This window comes from Amblyraja radiata, chromosome 28 (assembly GCF_010909765.2).
Source record: "Amblyraja radiata isolate CabotCenter1 chromosome 28, sAmbRad1.1.pri, whole genome shotgun sequence".
Lineage (NCBI taxonomy): Eukaryota > Metazoa > Chordata > Chondrichthyes > Rajiformes > Rajidae > Amblyraja > Amblyraja radiata.
The window spans coordinates 14,260,036-14,281,717 of NC_045983.1; the positions used below are offsets into that span (position 1 = coordinate 14,260,036).

Here is a 21,682-nt window from a genome sequence, read left to right on the forward strand (position 1 = left end):
GCCAGCATGGCCATTCACTGTGATGATGGCTGATCATCCATCATCATTACCCCGTTTCTGCCTTCTCCTCATATCCCTTGACTCCGCTGTTTTTAAGATCTCTGCCTAACTCTCTCTTGAAAACATCCAGAGAATGTGCCTCCACTGCCATCTGAGGCAGAGACTTCCACAGATTCACAACTCTCTGGGTGAAATTTTTTTTCCTCATCTCCGTTCTAAATGGCCTACCCTTTATTCTTAAACTGTGGCCCCTGGCTCTAGATTCCCCCAACATAGGGAACATGTTTCCTGCCTCTAGCGTGTCCAACCCCTTAATAAACTTGTGTTTCAATAAGAACCCCTCTCATCCTTATAAATTCCAGTGTATACAAGCCCAGCTGCTCCATTCTTTTAACATACAACAGTCCTGCCCTCCCGGGAATTAACCTCGTGAACCTACGCTGCACTCCCTCAATAGCAAGAATGTCCTTCCTCAAGTTTGGAGACACAAAACTGCACACAATACTCCAGGTGTGGTCTCACTAGGGCCCTGTACAACTGCAGAAGGAACTCTTTGCTCCCATACTCAACTCCTCTTGTTATGAAGGCCAACATGCCATTCGCTTTCTTCGGGAGGGGAGAAGGGGAGGTGAGGAGAGGTGAGGGTGCACCGCACTGTGAGAGAGATGGTGAGGGATCGCTGCACTGTGGGAGATGTCATCCCATTGATGAGACAGTCAGACGGGCCCCGGCTGCCGATGGGGGCAGAGCTGGTGGCCATTGGGAGGAGTGGGGTCTCCGGTGCTGCGGCCACTCCTGACCCCGCTGTTCCCGTGGGATTGTGCTGTGCGTAGGGCAGCTCCAGTGTCTGCTGTCGGTGAGGGGTGCGGGGAGTGAGGAGCCCCCTGACTCACGGAACCTCTCGTTGTTTCCCCTCCGCTGCTGCAGATGGCACCGCTGGTGATGGGGCCAGAGGCGATCGAGCAGTGGGCAGCTTTGTGCTGACTCGGACACTGGCTGAGAACGGTCCCCACACCGAGCTCCAACCTGCTCCCTCCCCCTGGGGTGGTGACGCTGATGCGCCTCGACAGGCCCCTCCACCCTCTCCAATCCTCCCTTCCATACTGACCCCATCCGGGCCGGTTGGAGCTGGCCCAGCGCGCGGCCCATCCTGATTCGGTGTGTGGGGGGAGAGCCGGGGGTCGGGGAGTGTCTCTACCACTCTCCACCCTGCTTAGACCTCCGCCCCTAAATGTCCCTCTTAAATCCTTGTAGTTTCACCACTGTCCTGGTGCGGGGGAGTTACCATGTTCTGCACATCTCTGCCCAGCTTCACCCTTCCTCCACACCTCTCCATCTCCCCGGAAAGGCAGCTCTGAGTCTCTGCTTCTCTCCCTCCCTCGCCCATCCCACCCACTTCACCTCTTCCCCCCCCCCCCCCCTCCCTCTGCCTCCTTGAGTTCTCTCCCCCCCCCCCCCCCCCCCCCCCCCCGGTTTAAATGAGCGCCTGTATAAATCCTGAGGATGGAAGCTGTCTGATCCCGGGGCTCAGGCCCCTCCTGCACCGTCCGTCCCTTCCTCGCCTCTGGGTTGGGGCTCAGCCGGAATTCCCCGCTATCTGGGGAATGTGAACCTTGTCCACAGTACTCACTCAATCCTCTGCTCCTCCGTCCATGTCCGTGAACCAGTCTGAGCCCAGGGGACACTGGCTGCCCCTCATCTGCTGTGGCTGTAGAGGGAAGGTATAGGGTGGGTGAAGGGTGAGCTGGCGGAGGGAGGTGAGGTTACAGGAGCAGTGGGAGACACCCGTCCAGGTTCGACATTTTGGTTTTCCACTCTCGTTGGGTCCAGAGCAGGCCACTCGGCCCTCCAGTCGTGTTCCTTTTCTCGTCCTTCAGGGGAGACCAAGTGAGGCTTTACACACTCTCGAACATCATCCCCATTCTTGATCAATCTCCGCGGCAGAGTTGATCCCATTTCCACGATCCCGGGGTGATCCTGGGTCACAGGACCATCTGGGTCTCCAGAGTTTTTCCGGTCACAGCCGGCGTTCCTGGGATTTTGGTCGATCCCAGGAACTCCACTGATCATTGAGCATGGAGTGACTAGAAGTCGTTCCCCGATTCTCAGGGTAATCCCGGTTTCTGGAACAATCCCAATTGCAGTGGGAATACCTGGGACAATCCCAGTCACAGCTGGAGTTTCCGGGATCGGGAAATTTAACCACCCTCGGAAACCTCTGGACCAAGCCTGCCCATAGGTTTCATGGAATGGGCGGATGCAACGCGTTTTAAATGTTTTAGTCCAGAGATATTTGGCCGAGGATTTATAGATGTTATTTTTAAACAGCGCCTGATTTGTCAGTTATTGACATTAAATTAAAAAATGGTAATAATGCGGGCATTTGTGTTTCTTTGGGAGACCTCTTCATGGTTAGTTTGGCCCATTGTCGGGTGTGAGAGTTCGGCTGAAGAGAGTCAAGAGTGTTTGTCTTATGTAAAGACAACGGTACAATTACAATTATATTAGGCAGCAGCTTGATAGGCCCGTAAACACAATACACACAGATTAATATAATAATCAAAACATGAATAAATAAATATCAGTAACAGCAGTGCAACAAACCCTTGAGTCTGTAGTGCAACCAAAGATACAGTCGTTCAAGCTCACAGCCGAGGTTAGTGTTGTCCAGTGTTCAATTGTGGAGAAGTTGGTGATCACGGATTTCATGCTCCTGTACCACCCTCTCAATGGTAGGAAGTGAGAGCATGGCCAGGGTGGTGTGGGTCATTTTTTTAGGCAGTGCCTCCTGTAGATACCTTCCATGGTTGGGAGGTCAGTACCTGTGATGGACCAGGCGATGTCCGCCACTCTCTGTAATCTGTAGAAACAAGGAACTGCAGATGCTGGTTAGTACACAAAAGTACATAAAGTGCTGGAGTAACTCAGCAGGTCAGGCAGCATCTCTGGGGAACATGGATAGGTGACATTTTGGGTCTGAAGAATGGTCTTTGTGGACATTTCCTTCTTTCCTGGGTGTTCAAGTTGCTGAAGCTGGTTGTGATGCAACCAGTCGCTGCACTCGCCACGGTTCACCTGCACAAGTTCAGTAGCGTATTGGTTGAAACACCAAATCTCAGTTTTCTACATTGATGATTTTCTTCAATATGGCGTCATTGTGCTGGGCTCAGGGTATGCCGGCCCAAGAACGTGAAGCTGTTGCCTCTCTCCATCACGTCCCATCGAGGTTTGTGGATCCTCAGCTTTCCCCTCCTTTTTATCTTTTTTTTTCTTTCCAAGGACTTTATTCAATAATTGCATATTACAGTACGCAGAAGGCGTCCAATAGTCACATTGCATCAGGCAATCATCATAATACAATAATGGCATCTTTATCTACAATGCACTCAACCCCCCGCGGCGACCAGAGTCCCCATGGACACCCCGTGTTCCCTCTCCAGGGACACGCGAGCACGGACATAGGCCTGGAAGAGGTTGCAGGCAGCCGACTCTGGTGTGACCATCGACTACCTGCTGCCTGGACCCGCGAATGGCCATCATGGCCAGGCCCAGGAGCAGACCGACAGGGAGATCCCCCCCCCCCCTCCCGATCGACCCTCCCCACTCCCTGCCTCGGTTTTCCCCTCCCGAAGTCAACAATCATCTCCTTGGCCTTGCTGACGTTGACAGCTCTCTGCCCCATCGCCAGGTCTGAGGGATGCTGGGGGTTGGTTGGGTTTGAGCTGTCACCTGTCCGTCTGTAAACCACAGCAGCAGGGCGCCTGGATGTGTGTAAACGTGAATGTGGAGCACGGATGGGACGGTGTCAACAATTGTGTGTGTGTGTGCGGGTGTGAATAGTGCAGAGCGGCGAGTGTGGCCCGAAACATCATCCATTCCTTCTCTCCAGAAATGCTGCCTGTCCCGCTGAGTTACTCCAGCATTTTGTGTCTATCTGCGGCTGGAGAAACAAGCAGTAACCCAGTGGGTCAGGCAGCATCCATGGAGGATGTAGATAGATAATGTTTTGGGTCAAGACCCTTCAGGCCGAGTCTGAAGAAGCATTTCAAACTGAAACATCACCTATACCTGTCTTCCAGAGATGCTGCCTGACCCACTGGGTTACTGCTTGTTTCTCCAGCAGCAGTGTGCTGGGCCAGACGCTGCCATGGGCTGAGGCCAGATGTTTGTGGCTGGGGCAGGGTTGGGTCTGACAGGCACCCTGTGTGGAGGTCAGGGGTAGAATCTAGGGAACGGGTGGCCATTGATGGGGTTGCGGGGAGAATAAAACACGGGATTAATGTAGGATCAGTGTAAATGTGTGGTTGGTACGGTCTCATTGGGCCTGTTTCTGTGCTGTATCTCTCTCAGCTTCTGAGAAACGCCAGGGGTAATAAACCGATTTGGGGATCAAACTCACCGGATGAACACTGATCCTAATCTGTAATGTGTGAGGGGGTGGGGGGGGGGGGGTGATTGTCCCACTGCCTGTAAACTGATAACCCCATCATCACACAACCTCTAATGTGACTTTAAACAAGGGCCCCGAATATTAAACTCAACCTTCCCTGGATCAGGAGTCAACTGGAATTACTTTAACCAGGGAATACAACCAGGAGTAATCCTAAAATCTAATTAAGAAACTTCACATGAAAATAAACAATGCTAACGGTTTGCTAATAATTTTGAGTCCTGCGCTAAACCAGAACGAATCGTGGTTAGGATGAAGGCTGAGGCGAGGAGAAAACACAGCGCCAATAAAGGCAAGTGGGTTTGGAGTGTATTGATACTGTGGACCAGGTTAACGTGTTAGTGTTCAGTGAGATTGAATCTCCAGCAGTGAGTACAGGATGGATGTATATCCCACTGATCTCACAAACCATCTCAACTCCACCTTGTCTACCTCCCTCAACACTCTGGCCGCCCTCAAAACAAGAACCGTAACTTTCAACACATCCTCACCCTGGTACACACCTGCACTTCGTAAACTGAAACAGACTGGTCGCCAACTCGAACGACTAATAAAGAAATCATCTCTCACAGTCCACCTTGAAGCTTACAAACTCCACCTCACTGACTACAAAGATGCCCTCATTGCTGCAAAATCTGCCTACCTCTCCTCCATATTCACCGATCCCTGCCTAAACCACAGAACCCTCTTCTCCACAGTGGGCAACCTCCTCAAGCCTCGAGCCAACACTCTCCCTACCTCTACTCCGGTTCTCTGCAACTCATTCCTCCACTTTTTCGCTGATAAAATCAGCACCATCTATCAATCCTTATCCCCTGTACCCGACTCCCCAGCATCTACTCCACCACCTACCACGGCCCCTCCTTTCAACATCTCCACTGACCTCCTTACCCCTCCTCCACACTGCTTCCTCTCCCAGTTTGACCTGGTCACCCCTATTGAAATCTCCAAACTCATCAGCTCTTCCAAACACACCACCTGCTCCCTTGACCCTCTCCCCACTCCCCTGTTGAAGTCCTGCCTCCCTGTACTCTGCCCCTACCTCACTAATCTCTTCAACTCCTCATTGTCCCAAGGAATTGTCCCCTCCGCTTTCAAAACTGCTGCCGTTACACCAATCTTAAAGAAACCTGGTCTTGATCCCTCCTCTCTCATTAACTACCGCCCAATCTCAAACCTCCCCTTCCTTTCAAAAACCCTGGAGCGTATCGTTGCGTCGCAACTTCATTCCCACCTCCTTGCGTATAACCTACTTGAACCCCTCCAATCTGGCTTTCGCCCCCTCCATAGCACAGAAACTGCTCTCCTCAAAGTCCTCAACGACCTCCTCACCTCTGCTGACACTGGTTCCCTCAACATCCTCATCCTCCTCGACCTGAGCGCAGCCTTCGATACAGTGAACCATAACATCCTGCTCACCAGACTCAAGGACCTCGGCATTGAAGGCTCTGCACTCAGCTGGCTCCGTTCCTACCTTTCCAACAGATCCCACTTCATCTCTCTCCACAACCACACCTCTGCTACAGCCGCAGTCACTCAAGGCGTTCCCCAAGGCTCCGTACTCGGCCCCCTCCTCTTCATCATCTACATCCTCCCCCTTGGTCAGATACTCCGCCACTTCAATCTGGACTTCCACTGTTACGCTGATGACACCCAGATTTACCTTGGCACCAAATCCCCCCACAACCCCCCCCTCTCCCATATCAACTCCTGTTTGTCAGCTATAAAAACCTGGATGCAACATAATTTCCTCAAACTCAACAGCGATAAGACAGAATTCCTCCTCATAGGCTCCAAAGCCACACTCAGCAAAATCAATAACCCCACTCTCACCATCGACGGCACCACTGTCTCCCCATCTCCCCAGGCCCGCAACCTTGGCGTGATCTTTGATTCCACCCTCTCCCTTGAGCCTCACATCCGCCATGTCATTAAAACCTCCTTCTTTCATCTCCGCAACATCGCCAAACTCAGACCCTCTCTCACTCCGCCTGCTGCTGAAAGACTCATCCATGCCTTCATCTCCTCCCGCCTGGACTATTGCAACTCACTTCTCCTTGGCATCAGCTCCACCTACATCAACCGACTCCAACTGGTCCAGAACGCAGCCGCCCGACTCATCACCCACACCAAATCCTGGCATCACATCACTCCAGTCCTCAAAAAACTTCACTGGCTTCCCATCTCCCACCGGATCACCTACAAAATCCTGGTCCTCACCTACAAAGCCCTCCACCATCTGGCCCCCACATATCTCATTGACCTCCTCTCCCCCTACCAACCCTCACGGTCCCTCAGATCCACATCAGCCGGTCTCCTCTCCATCCACAAGTCCAACCTCCGCAGTTTTGGGGACAGCCTTCTCCAGGGCAGCTCCCAGGCTCTGGAACTCCCTCCCCCAACTGATCCGCAATTCCGTGTCCCTCCCCATCTTCCAGTCCCGCCTCAAGACCCATCTCTTCACCTCTGCCTATCCTTAGCCCCACGTCCCCGTCCCTTTTCATCTGTGCATTAATTGCCTCATGCTGTGTTTTGTATTGAATTCTGTCTTTACTTTGTGTACTAGTCATGTCTCTACTATTTATTTCATTCCCCTTACATGTTTTTCCTATACATGCTCAATTTTTGTAAGGTGTCCTTGAGACTCTTGAAAGGCGCCCATAAATAAAATGTATTATTATTATTATTACTGCCAGCAATCCATCCCACCACAACTAGTGAGAAGTCCTGAACTACTATCTATCTCATCGGGGACCCTCGGACTATCTTTGATCGGACTTTACTGGCTTTACCTTATCAAGTACCTGTACACTGTGGATGGATCGATTATAATCATGTGTTGTCTTTCCGTTGGCTGGTTAGCACGCAACAAAAGCTTTTCACTGTACCTCGGTACACGTGACACTAAACTAAGCTGGACTGAACTGGACCCGCCCCTCTCACCCCAGACTCTCCCACTCCCTCCATGTTGCAGTTTCCAAAATGCAATCCCTTAACCCATTGGCTGTGCTCGAACCTCTGCCAGCGACACACAGAAAAGTCTTCAACTTGTAATGTGTTTCATTGGAAAAGAATTTACTGATAGCTGACAGCGAGGTATAGGTACATTAGGAAGGGTGTAAGAATCTGACATGAGGCAGGAGATATATCCAGCGCCGCTGTAATAAAGTTCTGTTTGTACAAACACACAGTCTCTTCACTCTCAGAGCAGGAGCCTGGTCTAGAAGTGGTTGATGGAGATGGAATTCCTCAGGTTCATACACTGCACGTCATCGATGTAAAGCGAGTTGCTCTTGATCTCGATCTCCTCCTCCAGGGACAGCTGGTTGCGGCGAAGGCCCTTTAGCTCTGCTTCAGCCTGGGCCAGGGTGGCACGCAGCCTGGACAACACAACACAACACAGCATGGGCTCACTACATCACACCATGGTCTGCTCACACTGCATCCCACCGCACCTCCCCCCTCTCACCTCTCAGCACGTCGCTCCCTCTGCACTGTCCCATCACACATTCACTCCCCAGGGTCAGACACTTAGCGAAGCTCCTTCTGGACCCAGGACATGGGTGAAACACAGAAATAAACTCCCTCCACACCGGCCAACCACACACTCTCAGGGTGAAACATAGAGTGAACTTCCCTCTGCAGTATATAATTATGGGGGTGGGGAGAGGTATATAGATAGAGTAGGAAACCCACAGAAGCATCGAAATCCAGAGGAGATGGGGTTTAGGATGAAGAGTCAGAGGTTTAGAGGGGATGTGAGAAAGATCTTTTTTCCCCCCAGGGGGTGGTTGGAATTTGCCCTGCCTGAGGGGGTGGTGGAGGCAGAGATTCTCACATTATTGAGGAATTATCTGGATGAGCACTTGCCAAAGCAGAGAGGGCCATAGACCATGGGCTGGTAACTGGGATGAGTATGAATGGATATTTACTGTCTGCTATGGAGGGTGGGCTCAAGGTGGGCTCCCTCTGCACCATCCAAATCCACACTGGAGAAGTAGAGTTGAATTATTGGCTAGCTCTTTTGAAGATTTGGTTGGTGACTGCCCATAATGGGTCTCTTTCAAGCAGATATAAGGTGTCTATATAGAGATAAACTCGCTATAAACTTAGTCCAAGCAGTATCCTGGTGAACCACATGCACCTTCTCCAAAGCCTCCTGTAATGGAGATTCTGGAACTGTGTGCAATACCCCAAATGCGACCTGACCAAAGTCCTATAAAACTGCATCATGACTTCCTGACTCTTATATTCAGTGCCCCGACCAATGAAGGTAAGATACCATCTGCCCGCTTCACCACTCTATCTACATGTGTTGCCACTTCCAGAGTACTATAGATTGGGCCCTGTGATCCCTCTGTACATTAATGCTGATCAGTGTCTTACCATTAACTGTAGACTTTCCCCTTACGTTCAATCTCCCAAAGTGCCACACCCCACACTTGCTTGCATTAAACTCCATCTGCCATTTCTCTGCCCACTAGTGTTCCCTCCCCACCTCGCTCTCTGTACCTGATTCCACTCCCTATCTCTATATGTTCCTTATATCTATCTCTGTACCTGATCCCTATCATTGTCTCGCTCTGTGTTCCCCCCGTCTCTGTACCTGGTCCCGGTAGCTCACCTGTCAACGTTCTCGGTGATCTCCTGCACCTCGGTGACCAGCCGGTACTGAGCCGGGTCTCGCACCAGCTCCACGTTTGGCCGCTTGGTCCTGGTTTCCAGGCGTGTCTGAGCCACCTTCATGGGCCCCTCTTTATCCATGATGGTCTTCTTCAGCAGCTCAATGTTCTTCTCCTGAGATGAGATCTCGTCCATCACCTGAGGAACGGCGGAGTCTCTGTAAGTGCCGCCAGGATGTATGGAAACACAGAGCCGACTGATAGAGGCCCGCTCACCAGTGAGATGTGGACAGTGGGGTCAATGTCCACTCCCCATCCTGGAGCGCCCTTCACTGGCTGGGGCACTTGTCCCATGTCCAGTATTGTTGGGTCTAGAGCCACACACAGGCCAGCCAGGTGAGCCACAGTGGATTCCCTTCCCTGAGGGATGTTAGTGCCCCCACTGGATTTATCCCACAGTCCAGTTGTGCTGTCACTAACACTGAGACTAGTTTAATTTGGAGTTATCCACAAACCTCAAAAGCCAAACTGTCTTGGATTTAAACAGTGCAAGGGGGAAAAACGTTTCCTTGCGGTGTGAGGTTACGTGGAAGCAGATGCTGGGAAACTCTGGATCTCCCCCCCCATCACCCCTCCTGCCCGCTGCTCACACGGCAGAATCAGCAGTGAAAGGCCACCACCTCGTGTTCTACGTAACTGGAGAACTCTCACCCAACCCAACCCAACCCCACGCTGAACGCCAAAAACGTGGATTCAGCAAAGCAAAACCAGGCTGTGGGAGCCAGTGAGATAGAAAGCAAGGTGCTGGGGGAACCCGGCGAGTTAGGCAGCATCTGTGGAGAGAATGGACAGATGATATTCCGAAACAGGACCCTTGGAGGAGGCGGGACAGAGCCGGCCAAGTGGATCCAGGTGAGAGGGGTTCGGTTGGCCAATGGGTGGAATAAGTGATAAAGGCTGGAGGTAAAAGGGAGACATTAGCTGTCAGATAAGACAGGAAGAGGAGTGAAATGTAATGCCAGAGGGAGGGATGTGGGTGGAAAGGAATGGAGGGGATAATTGGGAAATGTGGGACTTTGGGTTGGAAGATAAGCTTACGGAAGAGGGGAAAGGAGCAGAGTGAGTGGGGAAAGAGAGGGGGGTTAAGGAGAATAGAGAATTGGAGAATTCAATGTTCATACTATTGGGTTGTAAGCTCCCCTAGTGGAATATGAGATGTTGTTCTTCCAGTTTGCATGTGGCCTCACCCTGACAATGGAGGAGGCCCAGGACAGAAAGGTCAGAAAGGGAGGGGAGTTAAAATCGTTGGCATCCAGGAGCTACAGCTAGCCTTGGTGGACATAATGCAAGTGTTCAGCGAAACGATCGCCTAGTCTGTGCTTGGTCTCGTCGATGTACATTCACCTGATAGAAGTCTATACAATTATGAGAGGAACAGACAGGGTAGACAGACAGAACCTTTACCCTGAGGTTGAAATGTCAAATTCTAGAGGGCACAGCTTTAAGGTGAGAGGGGAAAGTTGAAAGGAGATGTAGGAGGCAGGTTTTTACAGAGTGGCGGGTGCCTGGAACATGCTGCCAGGGGGGGGGTGGAGGAGGCAGGTTTTTACAGAGTGGCGGGTGCCTGGAACATGCTGCCGGGGGGGGGTGGAGGAGGCAGGTTTTTACAGAGTGGCGGGTGCCTGGAACATGCTGCCGGGGGGGGGTGGAGGAGGCAGGTTTTTACAGAGTGGCGGGTGCCTGGAACATGCTGCCGGGGGGGGGGGGTGGAGGAGGCAGGTTTTTACAGAGTGGCGGGTGCCTGGAACATGCTGCCAGGGGGGGGTGGAGGAGGCAGATTTGATTGGGAAATTTTAGATAAGCACATCATGGATATGCAGGTAATGGAGTGATGTAGATCACGAGCAGGCAGAGGAGATTAGTGTAACTTGGCATCGTGTGTAGCACGGACATTGTGGGCTGAAGGGCCTGTTCCTGTGCTCTATGTTCTATGAGGTAAAGGAGGCCACATTGGGAACAAAGGAGTCAGCGAGGGGGGTGGGGGGGGGGCGAAAGGTCAAGTCAGGGTGGGGGGAAGAGGGGTAGAATGGTGTCAGGTGTAAAGGGGCAGGGGGTGGTGGGATCAGGACAGCAATGGGCAGTCAGGGTGAGGGGCAGTGTGAATCAGTAGGGGGAGGTGAGGGAGGGCGTGTGGGGGCGAATGCTGTCGGGTGTAAAGGTGCAGGGGGGTGGTGAGCAGTCAGGGTGAGGGGCAGTGTGAATCAGTAGGCAGTGCAGGGTGAGGGGCAGTGTGAATCAGTAGGCAGTGCAGGGTGAGGGGCAGTGTGAATCAGTAGGCAGTGCAGGGTGAGGAGCAGTGTGAATCAGTAGGCAGTGCAGGGTGAGGAGCAGTGTGAATCAGTAGGCAGTGCAGGGGGAGACAGCTATTGCCAGCAGTACAGCAGGGTTGGCTGACCTTATTGAGGTGCTTCTCCAGTTTGCACTTTGCATCCTTGGTGTCCTGGATGCGGAAGTGGAAGGCTCTGTTCACACTCTCCACTTGCTTCAGCATGTCGTCCGTGGTTTCCAATAGGATGCTGTCGATCAGGGAGCGCAAGGCGGTGGAGTTATTTTTCTGCTTGTCTGCGTTCACAATGTTGGTGTTGGTAAAATCCTGCCACTCCTCCGGGGTGACGGAGCTGAAAGAAACACACAGGTCGGCACAAGGAACCGCAGACGCTGGTTTACCAAAAAAAGGCACAAAGTGCTGGAGTAACTCAGTGGGTCAGGCAGCATCTCTGGAGAACATGGATAGGTGACAACAAATGTTGTGTGCCAAAGAAACCACATGTAGAAAATCATATTCCAGGGACAATATAAAACAGATACGATAGTGGTGTTTAAGAGGCTTTTAGATAGGCACATGGATATTAAGGGATTAGAGGGATATGGATCATGTGCAGGTAGTGAGATCAGTTTAACTTGGCATCATGTTCGGCACAAACATTGTGGGACGAATGGCCTGTCCCTATGCTGTAGTGTTCCATGTTCACATTTTCTCAATAGGGAGAGGGGTTTAGGATTGAGGGAGTTTCACACTGGCAATAAGTCATGTGTTTTGCAGGATTTGCAAAAGCAAAGGTCTTCAATAGCAATAGGTTTATTTTTGTTCCTGCAGGTTAAAAATACTAGAGTTGTTACGTTGTTCAGTAGAGTTTTGTTACCCAAATATCAATAGAAGTGATTGCTTGTCAATTTTAATGATCTCCAGCGGTGAAACTCACTTAACTTGTTCTAACGAGACAATGGTGTCTGGTTTACTGTTGGCAGGTTACATGGAAACAGTTTTCCCCCCCATACAATTTAAAATCAAAACAGGTCTTTTTCTGCTTGTCAATTACCAAATAGCTTTCAAGTGATTCTCTCGGACCCGATTGAAATTGTGCTATCACCAAGTTGGCCTGAATAATACAAACACTGTTCCTTTTGTAATGTATGGCTGCAGAAACGACATTTCGTTTGGACCTCAAGGGGTCCAAATGACAATAAATTGAATTGTATTGTAATTGTATTGTAACACTGTTCCTTTATTCATCAATCACATTATACCCATGTTGTGTTACAGAAACACAAGTTCTAGCCCAACCACCTGCACACTGAGAGATGGAACAGCACAAGGCTAGGAAGTGGCCATTCAGCCCATCACACTGTTACACAGGAATAGCATGTCGTAGAGTGATACAGTGGGGAAACGGACCTTGTGGCCACACAGGCCAACATGTCCCAGCTACACTAGTCCCACATGCCTGCGTTTGGTCCATATCCGCCTAACCTGTCCTATCCGTGTAGGTAGCCTTTCAGCAGCTGCAGAGTCGTTAATTGACATTGCTACGTCTGTGCTGGCTAACACATTTTGATTTCTACCTATTGAATCTCTGATTCGCAAATTCTCCCATCTAGAAACGACACTGACCCCCTGCATCGCAGACTTTTGGGGACCAAGGTTCAAGATTCCCCGTCTTGTGTGAGCTTCCTCTCACCTCCATGCCTGGCCTGGCCCTGGTTCCAAGGCCCTGCCTCCTTTGTTCTTCCCTCCACCCCAACCAGCTTCAGACTAGCCTGAGGAAGGGTCCTAACCATCTCCAACAAGACAGTCTATCCACCAGCTCTTCACATGCAATGGCATTACCATTGCTGTCCTAACTCAAGTAAAGTTGATGGAACTGTTGCGCTGCAATGCTGGGAACTTTATCTCTAATCAGTATATTCCCTTTTGTTCTACCTATTGCCTGGGTTGGTTGTATTTCTTTATAGTATTATCTGATCTGACTGGATAGCATGCAGGAGAAAACGTTTCACTTTATCTCAGTACATCTTCTTCTTCTTTCGTGTGGCGTGCACAGCCTAAAGTTGTAGGACAACTTGTTCTATTTGATCTTCTGTTTGTGCACGTCGAGTTGATTGCATTAGTCGATATAGGGCGGACCACGTGAAGGTTGCAATCTTCCACCCCTCTCAGTACATGTAATAATATAAACCGAAACCTAAGTCATAGAACATTACAATACAGCTAACAGGCCACAAGGTCCACAATGTCTGTGCCGAACATGATGCCATGTTAACCTAATCTCTCCTTCCTTCACGTGATCCATATCTCCATTACCTGCACATCCATGTGCCTATCTACAAGCCTCATAAATGCCCCTATCGTATCTGCCTCCACCACTATCCCAGCACTGCTCTCTGTGTAAATAAAACTTGCCCTGCACATCTCCTTTCAACGTCACATGTTAAAGCTACGCCCTCTCACCTTGGACATTTCCACCCTGGGGAAAAGGTTCTGACTGGCACTCTGCGTTCTCTTTGCCTCTCATAATTGTATATATACTTCTATCAGGTCTCCCCAGGCTCAGCCTCTGACAGTCCAGAGAAAGCAATCCAAGTCTCTGTTAATACCATCTAATTCAGGCAGCATCCTGGTAAAGAGTCACCCCTCATCTCAGCAGCTTTATAAGAACTACAGTTTCCACCCCAGTCCCTTCCCCTCCCTCCCTCCCTCCACTTCCCCATATACTTTGGGTGCTCCAGCTTCCTCCCACACTCCAAAAATGTACAGGGTTTTATACGTTAATTGGCTTTGTTAAAAGTTGTAAATTGTCCCTAGTGTGTAGGGTAGTGCTAGTGTATAGGGTGATCGTTGGTCGGCGACGACTCGTCGGGCCGAAGGGCCTGTTTCCGCGCTGTATCTCTAAGGTCTAAAGTCGAAAGTAAAGTCTAAAGCTGAACTTACTTTCCCTCTATCCTGACAACATTGGCCCAGTAGTCAATGTTTGGGGAGTTGTTGGTGAGATTCGCAGTGAATTTGTCCACTTTCAGGGCAGTGGACTTGTCTTGCAAATCCTTCTCCAAGTAAAACTTAGCGGTGCGGTTTAACCTGGGTGGAAGCAGACAAGAGATGAGTGTGATTGTTCGTTAGTTACAGCCTACGGTTAAAGACTCACATTTCACTGAACCTCCCTTAACTTCAGCACATCCTGGGTACCTCACTGCCCATGAAACATTTGCAGGACTGCGGCTTGTGTTGTAAATACTAGAGACAATTTAAATCCAAAATGAATCCCACAAACACCAATGTTTGTTTTACCAGGTAAAAGCGAACGGCATGTTGAAACATATAACATTGTTAAGGGCTTGGACACGCTAGAGGCAGGAAACATGTTCCCGATGTTGGGGGACTCCAGAACCAGGGGCCACAATTTAAGAATAAGGAGTAAGCCATTTAGAACGGAGACGAGGGAAAAAAAATTCTCACAGAGAGTGGTGAGTCTGTGGAATTCTCTGCCTCAGAGGGTGGTGGAGGCCGGTTCTCTGGATGCTTTCAAGAGAGCGCTAGATAGGGCTCTTAAAAATAGCGGAGTCAGGGGATATGGTGAGAAGGCAGGAACGGGGTACTGATTGAGGATGATCAGCCATGATCACATTGAATGGCAGTGCTGGCTCGAAGGGCCAAATGGACTACTCTTGCACCTATTGTCTGTTGTAATCAGTTTTTACTGATGTTAGTCAAAGGATAAATATTGATCCCAGTCTACAGCAGAGAACCCTCTAGCGCTGTTCACTAGATCTTTACTGTTCAGCAGAGGGCGTGCAGAGTATAACAGTCCCACCGCCCCTCCCACAGCGCGGCGCTCCCTCAACGCCCCTCCCACAGCGCGGCGCTCCCTCAACGCCCCTCCCACAGCGCGGCGCTCCCCTCACCGCCCCTCCCACAGCGCGGCGCTCCCCTCACCGCCCCTCCCACAGCGCGGCGCTCCCCTCACCGCCCCTCCCACAGCGCGGCGCTCCCCTCACCGCCCCTCCACCCACCTGATCTGCTCGTCGGTCTGCTCGATGGTGCGTGTCAGCAGGGCGATGACTCCCTGCAGCACCTCCACCTCCTTCAGCAGCTCCCTCTCCACCTCGTCATGGACCAAATCGATGCCGACCCGCTTCTCCCTGCAAAACCGCCGCAAAACACAGCTCACTGGAAAAGGACAATCTAATCCCACTCCTCGTCTCTGAACCAGGACTTCACGCAGCTCCTTCCCTGGGCCATCACTGCAGCCCACCACCCCTAACCACACACTCCTGACCCCGGGACCCCCCCCTTCCCTGACACAGCACCCCACCCAGCCACCCCTTCCTGACATGGCACCCCATCCACTGCCCTGGGACCTCATCCCATCGCTGGGCTAGGACCCCCACATACATCATCCCACTGCAACCCTGCACTCCACCACTGACTGGGGTCCAACTCCTGCGTCCCTAGACCGAATGTGAGGTTATGGAACCTACAGTAGGCCATTCAGCCCCTCCAGACTGTACCATCAGACATTTATATTATCTCTGTGAATCAGTGCCTCCGCAATCACCCATCAGAGGTAAGTGTCTCACCCTGGAAATGACTCACGGACCACTGCCCTATAACGTGCAGCATCCAATGGAATACACTGTGTTGCAGTGTACAGCATCGGAGATTCGCAGTTCCAGAGACCCAGGTTCGATCCTGAGCTCGGATTCTGCCTGTCTGGAGTTTGCACATTCTCCCTGTGACCACGTGGGTTTCCCCTGGGTGCTCCGGCTTCCTCCCACATTCCACGTGGGCGTTGGAAGGTTAATTGGCTTCTGTAAAGTGCTTTGGTGTGGGTGGATGGCAGGAAGTCTAGGGGAGTTTGGGTGTGGAGGGGCGCGGGGGGGGGGGGGGGGGGGGGGGGGGGGGGGGGGGGGTGGTACCTGACGCTGATGTGAGAGATGAACACTTGTTGGTCAACACTACCTCAATGGGCCAAAGGGCCTGTTTCCATGCTGATTGACGTCTGTAAACATAATACGGCATCTGTCATCTAGGAATCCCCACCCTCCAGGCAGTGACCTCTTCTCACTGCCACCATCAGGCAGGAGGTACAGAAGCCTGAGGTCCCGCACCACCAGCTTCAGGAACAGCTACTTCCCCACAACCTGCGAAATGCTAATCCCACGTCGACAACAGAACGCTACGAACCGCCTCTTGTACCAACATGAACGTGTTCTAACTATCTTTTTGCACTAATATCTTGTTTTCGAACACTCGTTTTCTTTTCACAATCTTGTAAAATGTATGTGTGATTTACGAACAATTGACGTTTTTGTGTGTTTGAGTCTCTGCAGCTGTGATGCTGCTGCAAGCAAGGTTTCAGTGCACCTCGTACTTGTGGACATGACAGTAAACGTTTAGTTTAGTTTATTGTCATGTGTACAGAGGTGGAGTGAAAAGCTTTGATCACTAAACTATTGTAGCCTGGCTATCCTCCTATTGTAAAGTTCCCCTCTGTCACACCCCTCCTGGAGAGCAATGTCTTATGACATGTCCCACACCCATTTATAACCCAGCCCCCACGGAGAGAGTCAACATTCATTAGCCTTCTTGCCAATCCTGTCCATCAGTTTCTACTCATTTCTGTAGGTGAGTCTATTGATCACTGAGATAGTACTCCAGTCACCTTCTCAGCTCCCAGCTGGATGGAAGGGGTTGGTCACTGGTTGTAGTGGTCAGAGGTAGTAGACAAAAGTGCTGGAGAAACTCAGCGGGTGCAGCAGCATCTATGGAGCGAAAGAAATAGGTAATGTTTCGGGCCGAAACCGAAGTGTTTCGGCCCAAAACGTTGCCTATTTCCTTCGCTCCATAGATGCTGCTGCATCTGAAGGGTTTCGGCCCGAAACGTTGCCTATTTCCTTCGCTCCATAGATGCTGCTGCACCCGCTGAGTTCCTCCAGCTCTTTTGTCTACCTTCGATTTTCCAGCATCTGCAGTTCCTTCTCAAACCACTTGTTATGATCAGAGACAGAATCAGCAAATGTTGGAAACACCCCACCTGCCGAATATCAAGAGCGTTTTACTTCCAGTTCATACAGGATTGTCCACTGAATGGCTAAATGTGGGCGTATGTATCAACAGAGTCTGGGTTATGAAATGGAAAGTAACCAGAGGAAAGAGGTTGCCATTTTGGGATTCTCATGTGAGTGTACCAAAGGGCACAGTGGCGCAGCTGGTAGAGCTGCTGTCTTATAGCACCTCGGGTTCACTCAGAGACATGGGTTCAATCCTGACCTTGTGTGCTGCCTGTGGGGAGTTTGCACGTTCTCCCTATGATTGCATGGGATTTCTCCAAGGTGCTCCGGATTCCTCCCACATCCCAAAGACGTGCGGGTTTGTAGGTTATAATTGCATTTGTCAAGTTCCACTGTAAATTGCCCCTAGTGTGTAGGAAGCGGCTAAGAAAGTGGGATAGCATAGGTGATTGGTGGTCAGCGTGGAGTTGGTGGGCCGGAGGAGGCCTGTTTCCATGCTGTATCTCTAAGTGCAGGAGCCAGCCCACTCTCCAGCCCTTCACCCCTGCAACTTGCCACCAGAAACTCCCTGTGCATCTGCAGCTGGCTGCTGTCCAGTCCGTACCGATTCAGCAGGCACTGCTGAGCGATGCAGAGCGGGGCAAAGCAGCTGTCCAGAGCTTTCTCCAGCCGCGTCTTCTGGGCCAACAGCAGGTCCGTCTCGTTCGAGAGCTCTTCTAGCTTTGTGTCGAGCTCCTTCTCCCAGTAGGTGACCTCCTCGATCCTCTGGTCTAAACAACAACAACAACCTGCATTTGTAAAGTGCCTTCAACATCAAAGAAGGATCTAATGTCCGAGGTTGACATCGAGCCACATTGGTAAGTTGCAGCAGGTGAAAATGTCTTAAAAAATTGAAAGATTTAGGGAGGAAATTCAGAGCTTGAGTCGTTAGGAACAGGCCCAGTAGAAGTACAAAGTGAAGAAAACTGAACCCAAACGTGTGTGTTTGTAAATAAATCAGTACCTATAAATTGCCACTAGTGCGTAGAGACATAGTCATACAGCGTGGAAACAGGCCTTTCGGCCCGACTTGCCCACGCTGACCAATATGCCCCATCTTTTTCACACAGAGAGTTGTGAGTCTGTGGAATTCTCTGCCTCGGTGGAGGCCGGTTTTCTGGATGCTTTCAAGAGAGAGTTAGATAGAGCTCTTAAAGATAGCGGAGTCAAGGGATATGGGGAGAAGGCAGGAACGGGGTACTAATTGTGGATGATCAGCCATGATCATATTGAATGGTGATGCTGGCTTGAAGGGCCGAATGGTCTACTCCTGCACCTATTGTCTATCCACACCAGTCCCTGTTTGCATGCTGTCTCTTTCAAACAACAATCGAGCTGCCAATGTGGAGGAAAAGGAACAGGGATAATGCCAAAGACCAGAGTTGGAAAAGAACATTGACCTCAGAGGGTGTAGGACTGGAGGATAGAAAGGTAGGAAGGGGTGAGGGCAGGGAGAGATGCAAACTCTAAAGTAAGACTTGGATTGAAAGCCAATTGTGAGTTTATGAACGATGGGTAAAGAGTGAGTCCTCATCTTTGGCAGAGGGTGATCTTTAGTTTAGTTTAGTTTAGTTTAGTTTAGTGATACAGCACGGAAACAGGCCCTTTGGCCCACCGAATCCGCACCAACTAGCAATCCCCGCACATTAACACTACCCTACACACATTAGGGACAAGTTACATATACACCAAGCCAATTCACCTACACTTTCTTAGAGATACTTTAGTGTGAATGGGTGATCGATGGGTGCATTGTCTTAGAGTCATTCAGTGTGGAAACAGGCCATTCAGCCCAACTTGCACACACTGACCAGCATGTTCCATCTACACTAGTCACACCTACCTGCGTTTGGCCCATATCCCTCCAAACCTGTCCTATCCATGTTCCTGCCTAATTGTTTCTTAAACGTTGCAATAGTCCCTGGCTCAACTACCTCCTCTGGCAGCTCGATCCAAACACCCACCAACCTTTGTGTGAAAAAGTTACCCCTCATATTCCTATTTAATCTTTCCCCTTCACCTTAATCCTATGTCCTCTGGTTCTTGATTCCCCTACTCTGGGCAAGTGACTCTGAGCATCCACCAGATCTATTCCCCTCATTATTTTATAAACTAAATATATGACTTGGTGGGCCAAAGGGCCTGTTACAATGTTGTAACTTTCAATCAAGATCCATGTGGTGGGATCTTGGAGTTCCCAATAGGCAATGTTATCGAACAATACAATTACAATGTTTAAAAGGCATTTTGACAGGTGTATGGATGGGGGGGGGGGGATGGGGGGGGAGATAAAGGCCTAAAATGGATAAATTGGATCAACCTAGATGGGCATCTTGTTCGACATCGATGAGGTGGAATGGCAGAGCCTGTTTCTATGCGGTATAGCCCTGTAATTGTGTGCCCTGCGAGTGTTTGTATCTAATACGACACAACAAAACTTTATTCATCCCCGGAAGGAAATTGGTCTGCCAACAGTCACGACCCACAAGGTATACGAAAAAACTTGAAATTAATGGCCACTGATGAGCATGGGTGAGTGCAGGAGGCAGATGGTCTACACGGGGCCACTTTGAGAACGAGGGAGAGGACTTTACCGAGCTTCTTGTTGACATCTCGCTGTGACTTCCTTGTGGTGTTCTCGATCTCGTCCACCAACCTCTCGCTCTCCAAGACCAGGCGCTCTGACCGCGACCTCTGAACCTCCGCATTGTTGTAGCGGCTCTTGTTGGAGAAGCTCCATTCCTGAGGCAGGAACTTGGTCCGTTGCTGAACTAGTTTGGCCATGAAACCTATGGGGTGCTGGAGACAAGAGGTTCACTCCTAGTTATCAGCCAACCCCAATGGCCGTGACCACTCCTCCCACACCACCTTACATGGGCTGAGGGCGGAGACAGGGACCCATTAACAACAACTGACTGTCATCCCAACCTATATCACCCCAGGATCTGCACGGGGGCATTAACCAGAGAACAATACCCAACATTCTGGGATCGACGATTTGTGCTAGTCTGCACAAATGGGTGACAGCGAGAACAGTCTTTGGGGTGGGATACTTCCAGGGAAGTGCGGGTGATTAGTACGGGTGTCAGGGGTCATGGGGAGAAGAAAGGAGAATGGGGTTAAGAGGGAATGATAGATCAGCCATGATTGATAGGCCGAATGGCCTAATTCTGCTCCTTGAGTTTATGAAGTGGAGCAGTCCCCAGGGTAAAGTTGGGGTGAAGGTGGAGAATGTGAGTGGGACTGTCACCCCTGTGTGGGAGGGCCAGGGGGAATCTTTGGAGTGAGGGGTGCCCAGGGGAGCTGGGTAGGGTAAGGAATGAATGGGAAACGGTTGATCGGAGCCTAAATGGCAGCACAGACCAGATGGGCTGAATGGCCAGTGTACCCTATATAACTCTACAAGTCGTGGAGGGGGATGGGGTCCCAGTGGGTTGTGAGGGTGGGATGCAGTGGATGGGACCTTCCCCAGGGTAGGAACCTTGAGCTGGGCTGCGGGGGTGCGGGCTGCGCGTCATTGACACCCTCGCCCCCGGGGATGGGGTGGGCTGAGCCTCGCCGCCGGCCCGCCGCACACTTACCTACGGCGGCCGCTGCCGTGCCGTGCCAAACCTCCCTGTCTGTCTCCCGCTTCCCTCTCCCCTGCTTCCCGCCCACGCCGCCGCGTCAACAAACCCGTCGCCCAGCAACCGTCTCCAAGCCGGCGCCTTGGCAACCGGGTTCCGAGGCGGTGCAGCCTTTCAGCTAAAGATACTATAGGATCTCCTCTGGTATATTTGCTTTCAGCTGCAGTTGAACAGCATGGAGGCGGCGGGTCACTGTGCCCGAGTCTGCCTGTTTGCAGAAAATGGAGTGCATTGCATGGATCCCTTGCACCATCACCCCACGGTGCATTTGTTGCAGTGTGCATTGCGTGGTTTATTGCACCGCCTTTAAAGGTGCAGTGTCGCTGCAGCATTCATTATGTTTGTTGCAGTGTATTATATTTAGTTGTGTAGCAAGGAACTGCAGATGCTGTTTTACACCTGGTAGACACAACACAACAAGTAGACACAACACTCTGAAGTAACTCAGAGGGCCGGGCAGCGTCTCTGAAGAAAAATAATAGGTTACTCCGGCATTTTGTGTCCACCTTCATTATATTTAGTTGTTGCATTGATTGTTCAAGGTGGTTGCATATTTTATCGTTGTATTGTGTACTGTTTATCATGCTTATTTTTGCACC

The 21,682-nt window shown here is 50.8% G+C and overlaps 1 protein-coding gene across 1 annotated transcript; it reads right to left on the reverse strand.

Moving 5' to 3' along the window:
- Positions 1–7,504: 7,504 nt before the first annotated feature.
- On the reverse strand, positions 7,505–21,116 carry tekt1 (tektin 1). The gene is made up of 8 exons (XM_033045864.1): positions 21,039–21,116; positions 20,052–20,256; positions 18,023–18,188; positions 15,418–15,546; positions 14,342–14,485; positions 11,528–11,750; positions 9,075–9,271; positions 7,505–7,830 (listed from the first exon to the last, which is right to left on the reverse strand). Exons 2-8 carry the CDS (start codon positions 20,239–20,241, stop codon positions 7,671–7,673), a joined length of 1,209 nt encoding a protein of 402 aa, XP_032901755.1. The 5' UTR covers positions 20,242–20,256; positions 21,039–21,116; the 3' UTR covers positions 7,505–7,670.
- Positions 21,117–21,682: the final 566 nt, after the last annotated feature.

Bases quoted from the DNA above. Each gene is read 5' to 3' on its own strand.
- tekt1 (XM_033045864.1), bottom strand. From the start codon at position 20,241: ATGGCCAAACTAGTTCAGCAACGGACCAAGTTCCTGCCTCAGGAATGG. The intron at 9,272-11,527 runs GTCAGCCAACCC...GCCGTTCCTCAG, and splicing joins TGGAGAAGCACCTCAATAAG to GTGATGGACGAGATCTCATC. The intron at 7,831-9,074 runs GTGAGCTACCGG...TGTGTTGTCCAG, and splicing joins ATCACCGAGAACGTTGACAG to GCTGCGTGCCACCCTGGCCC.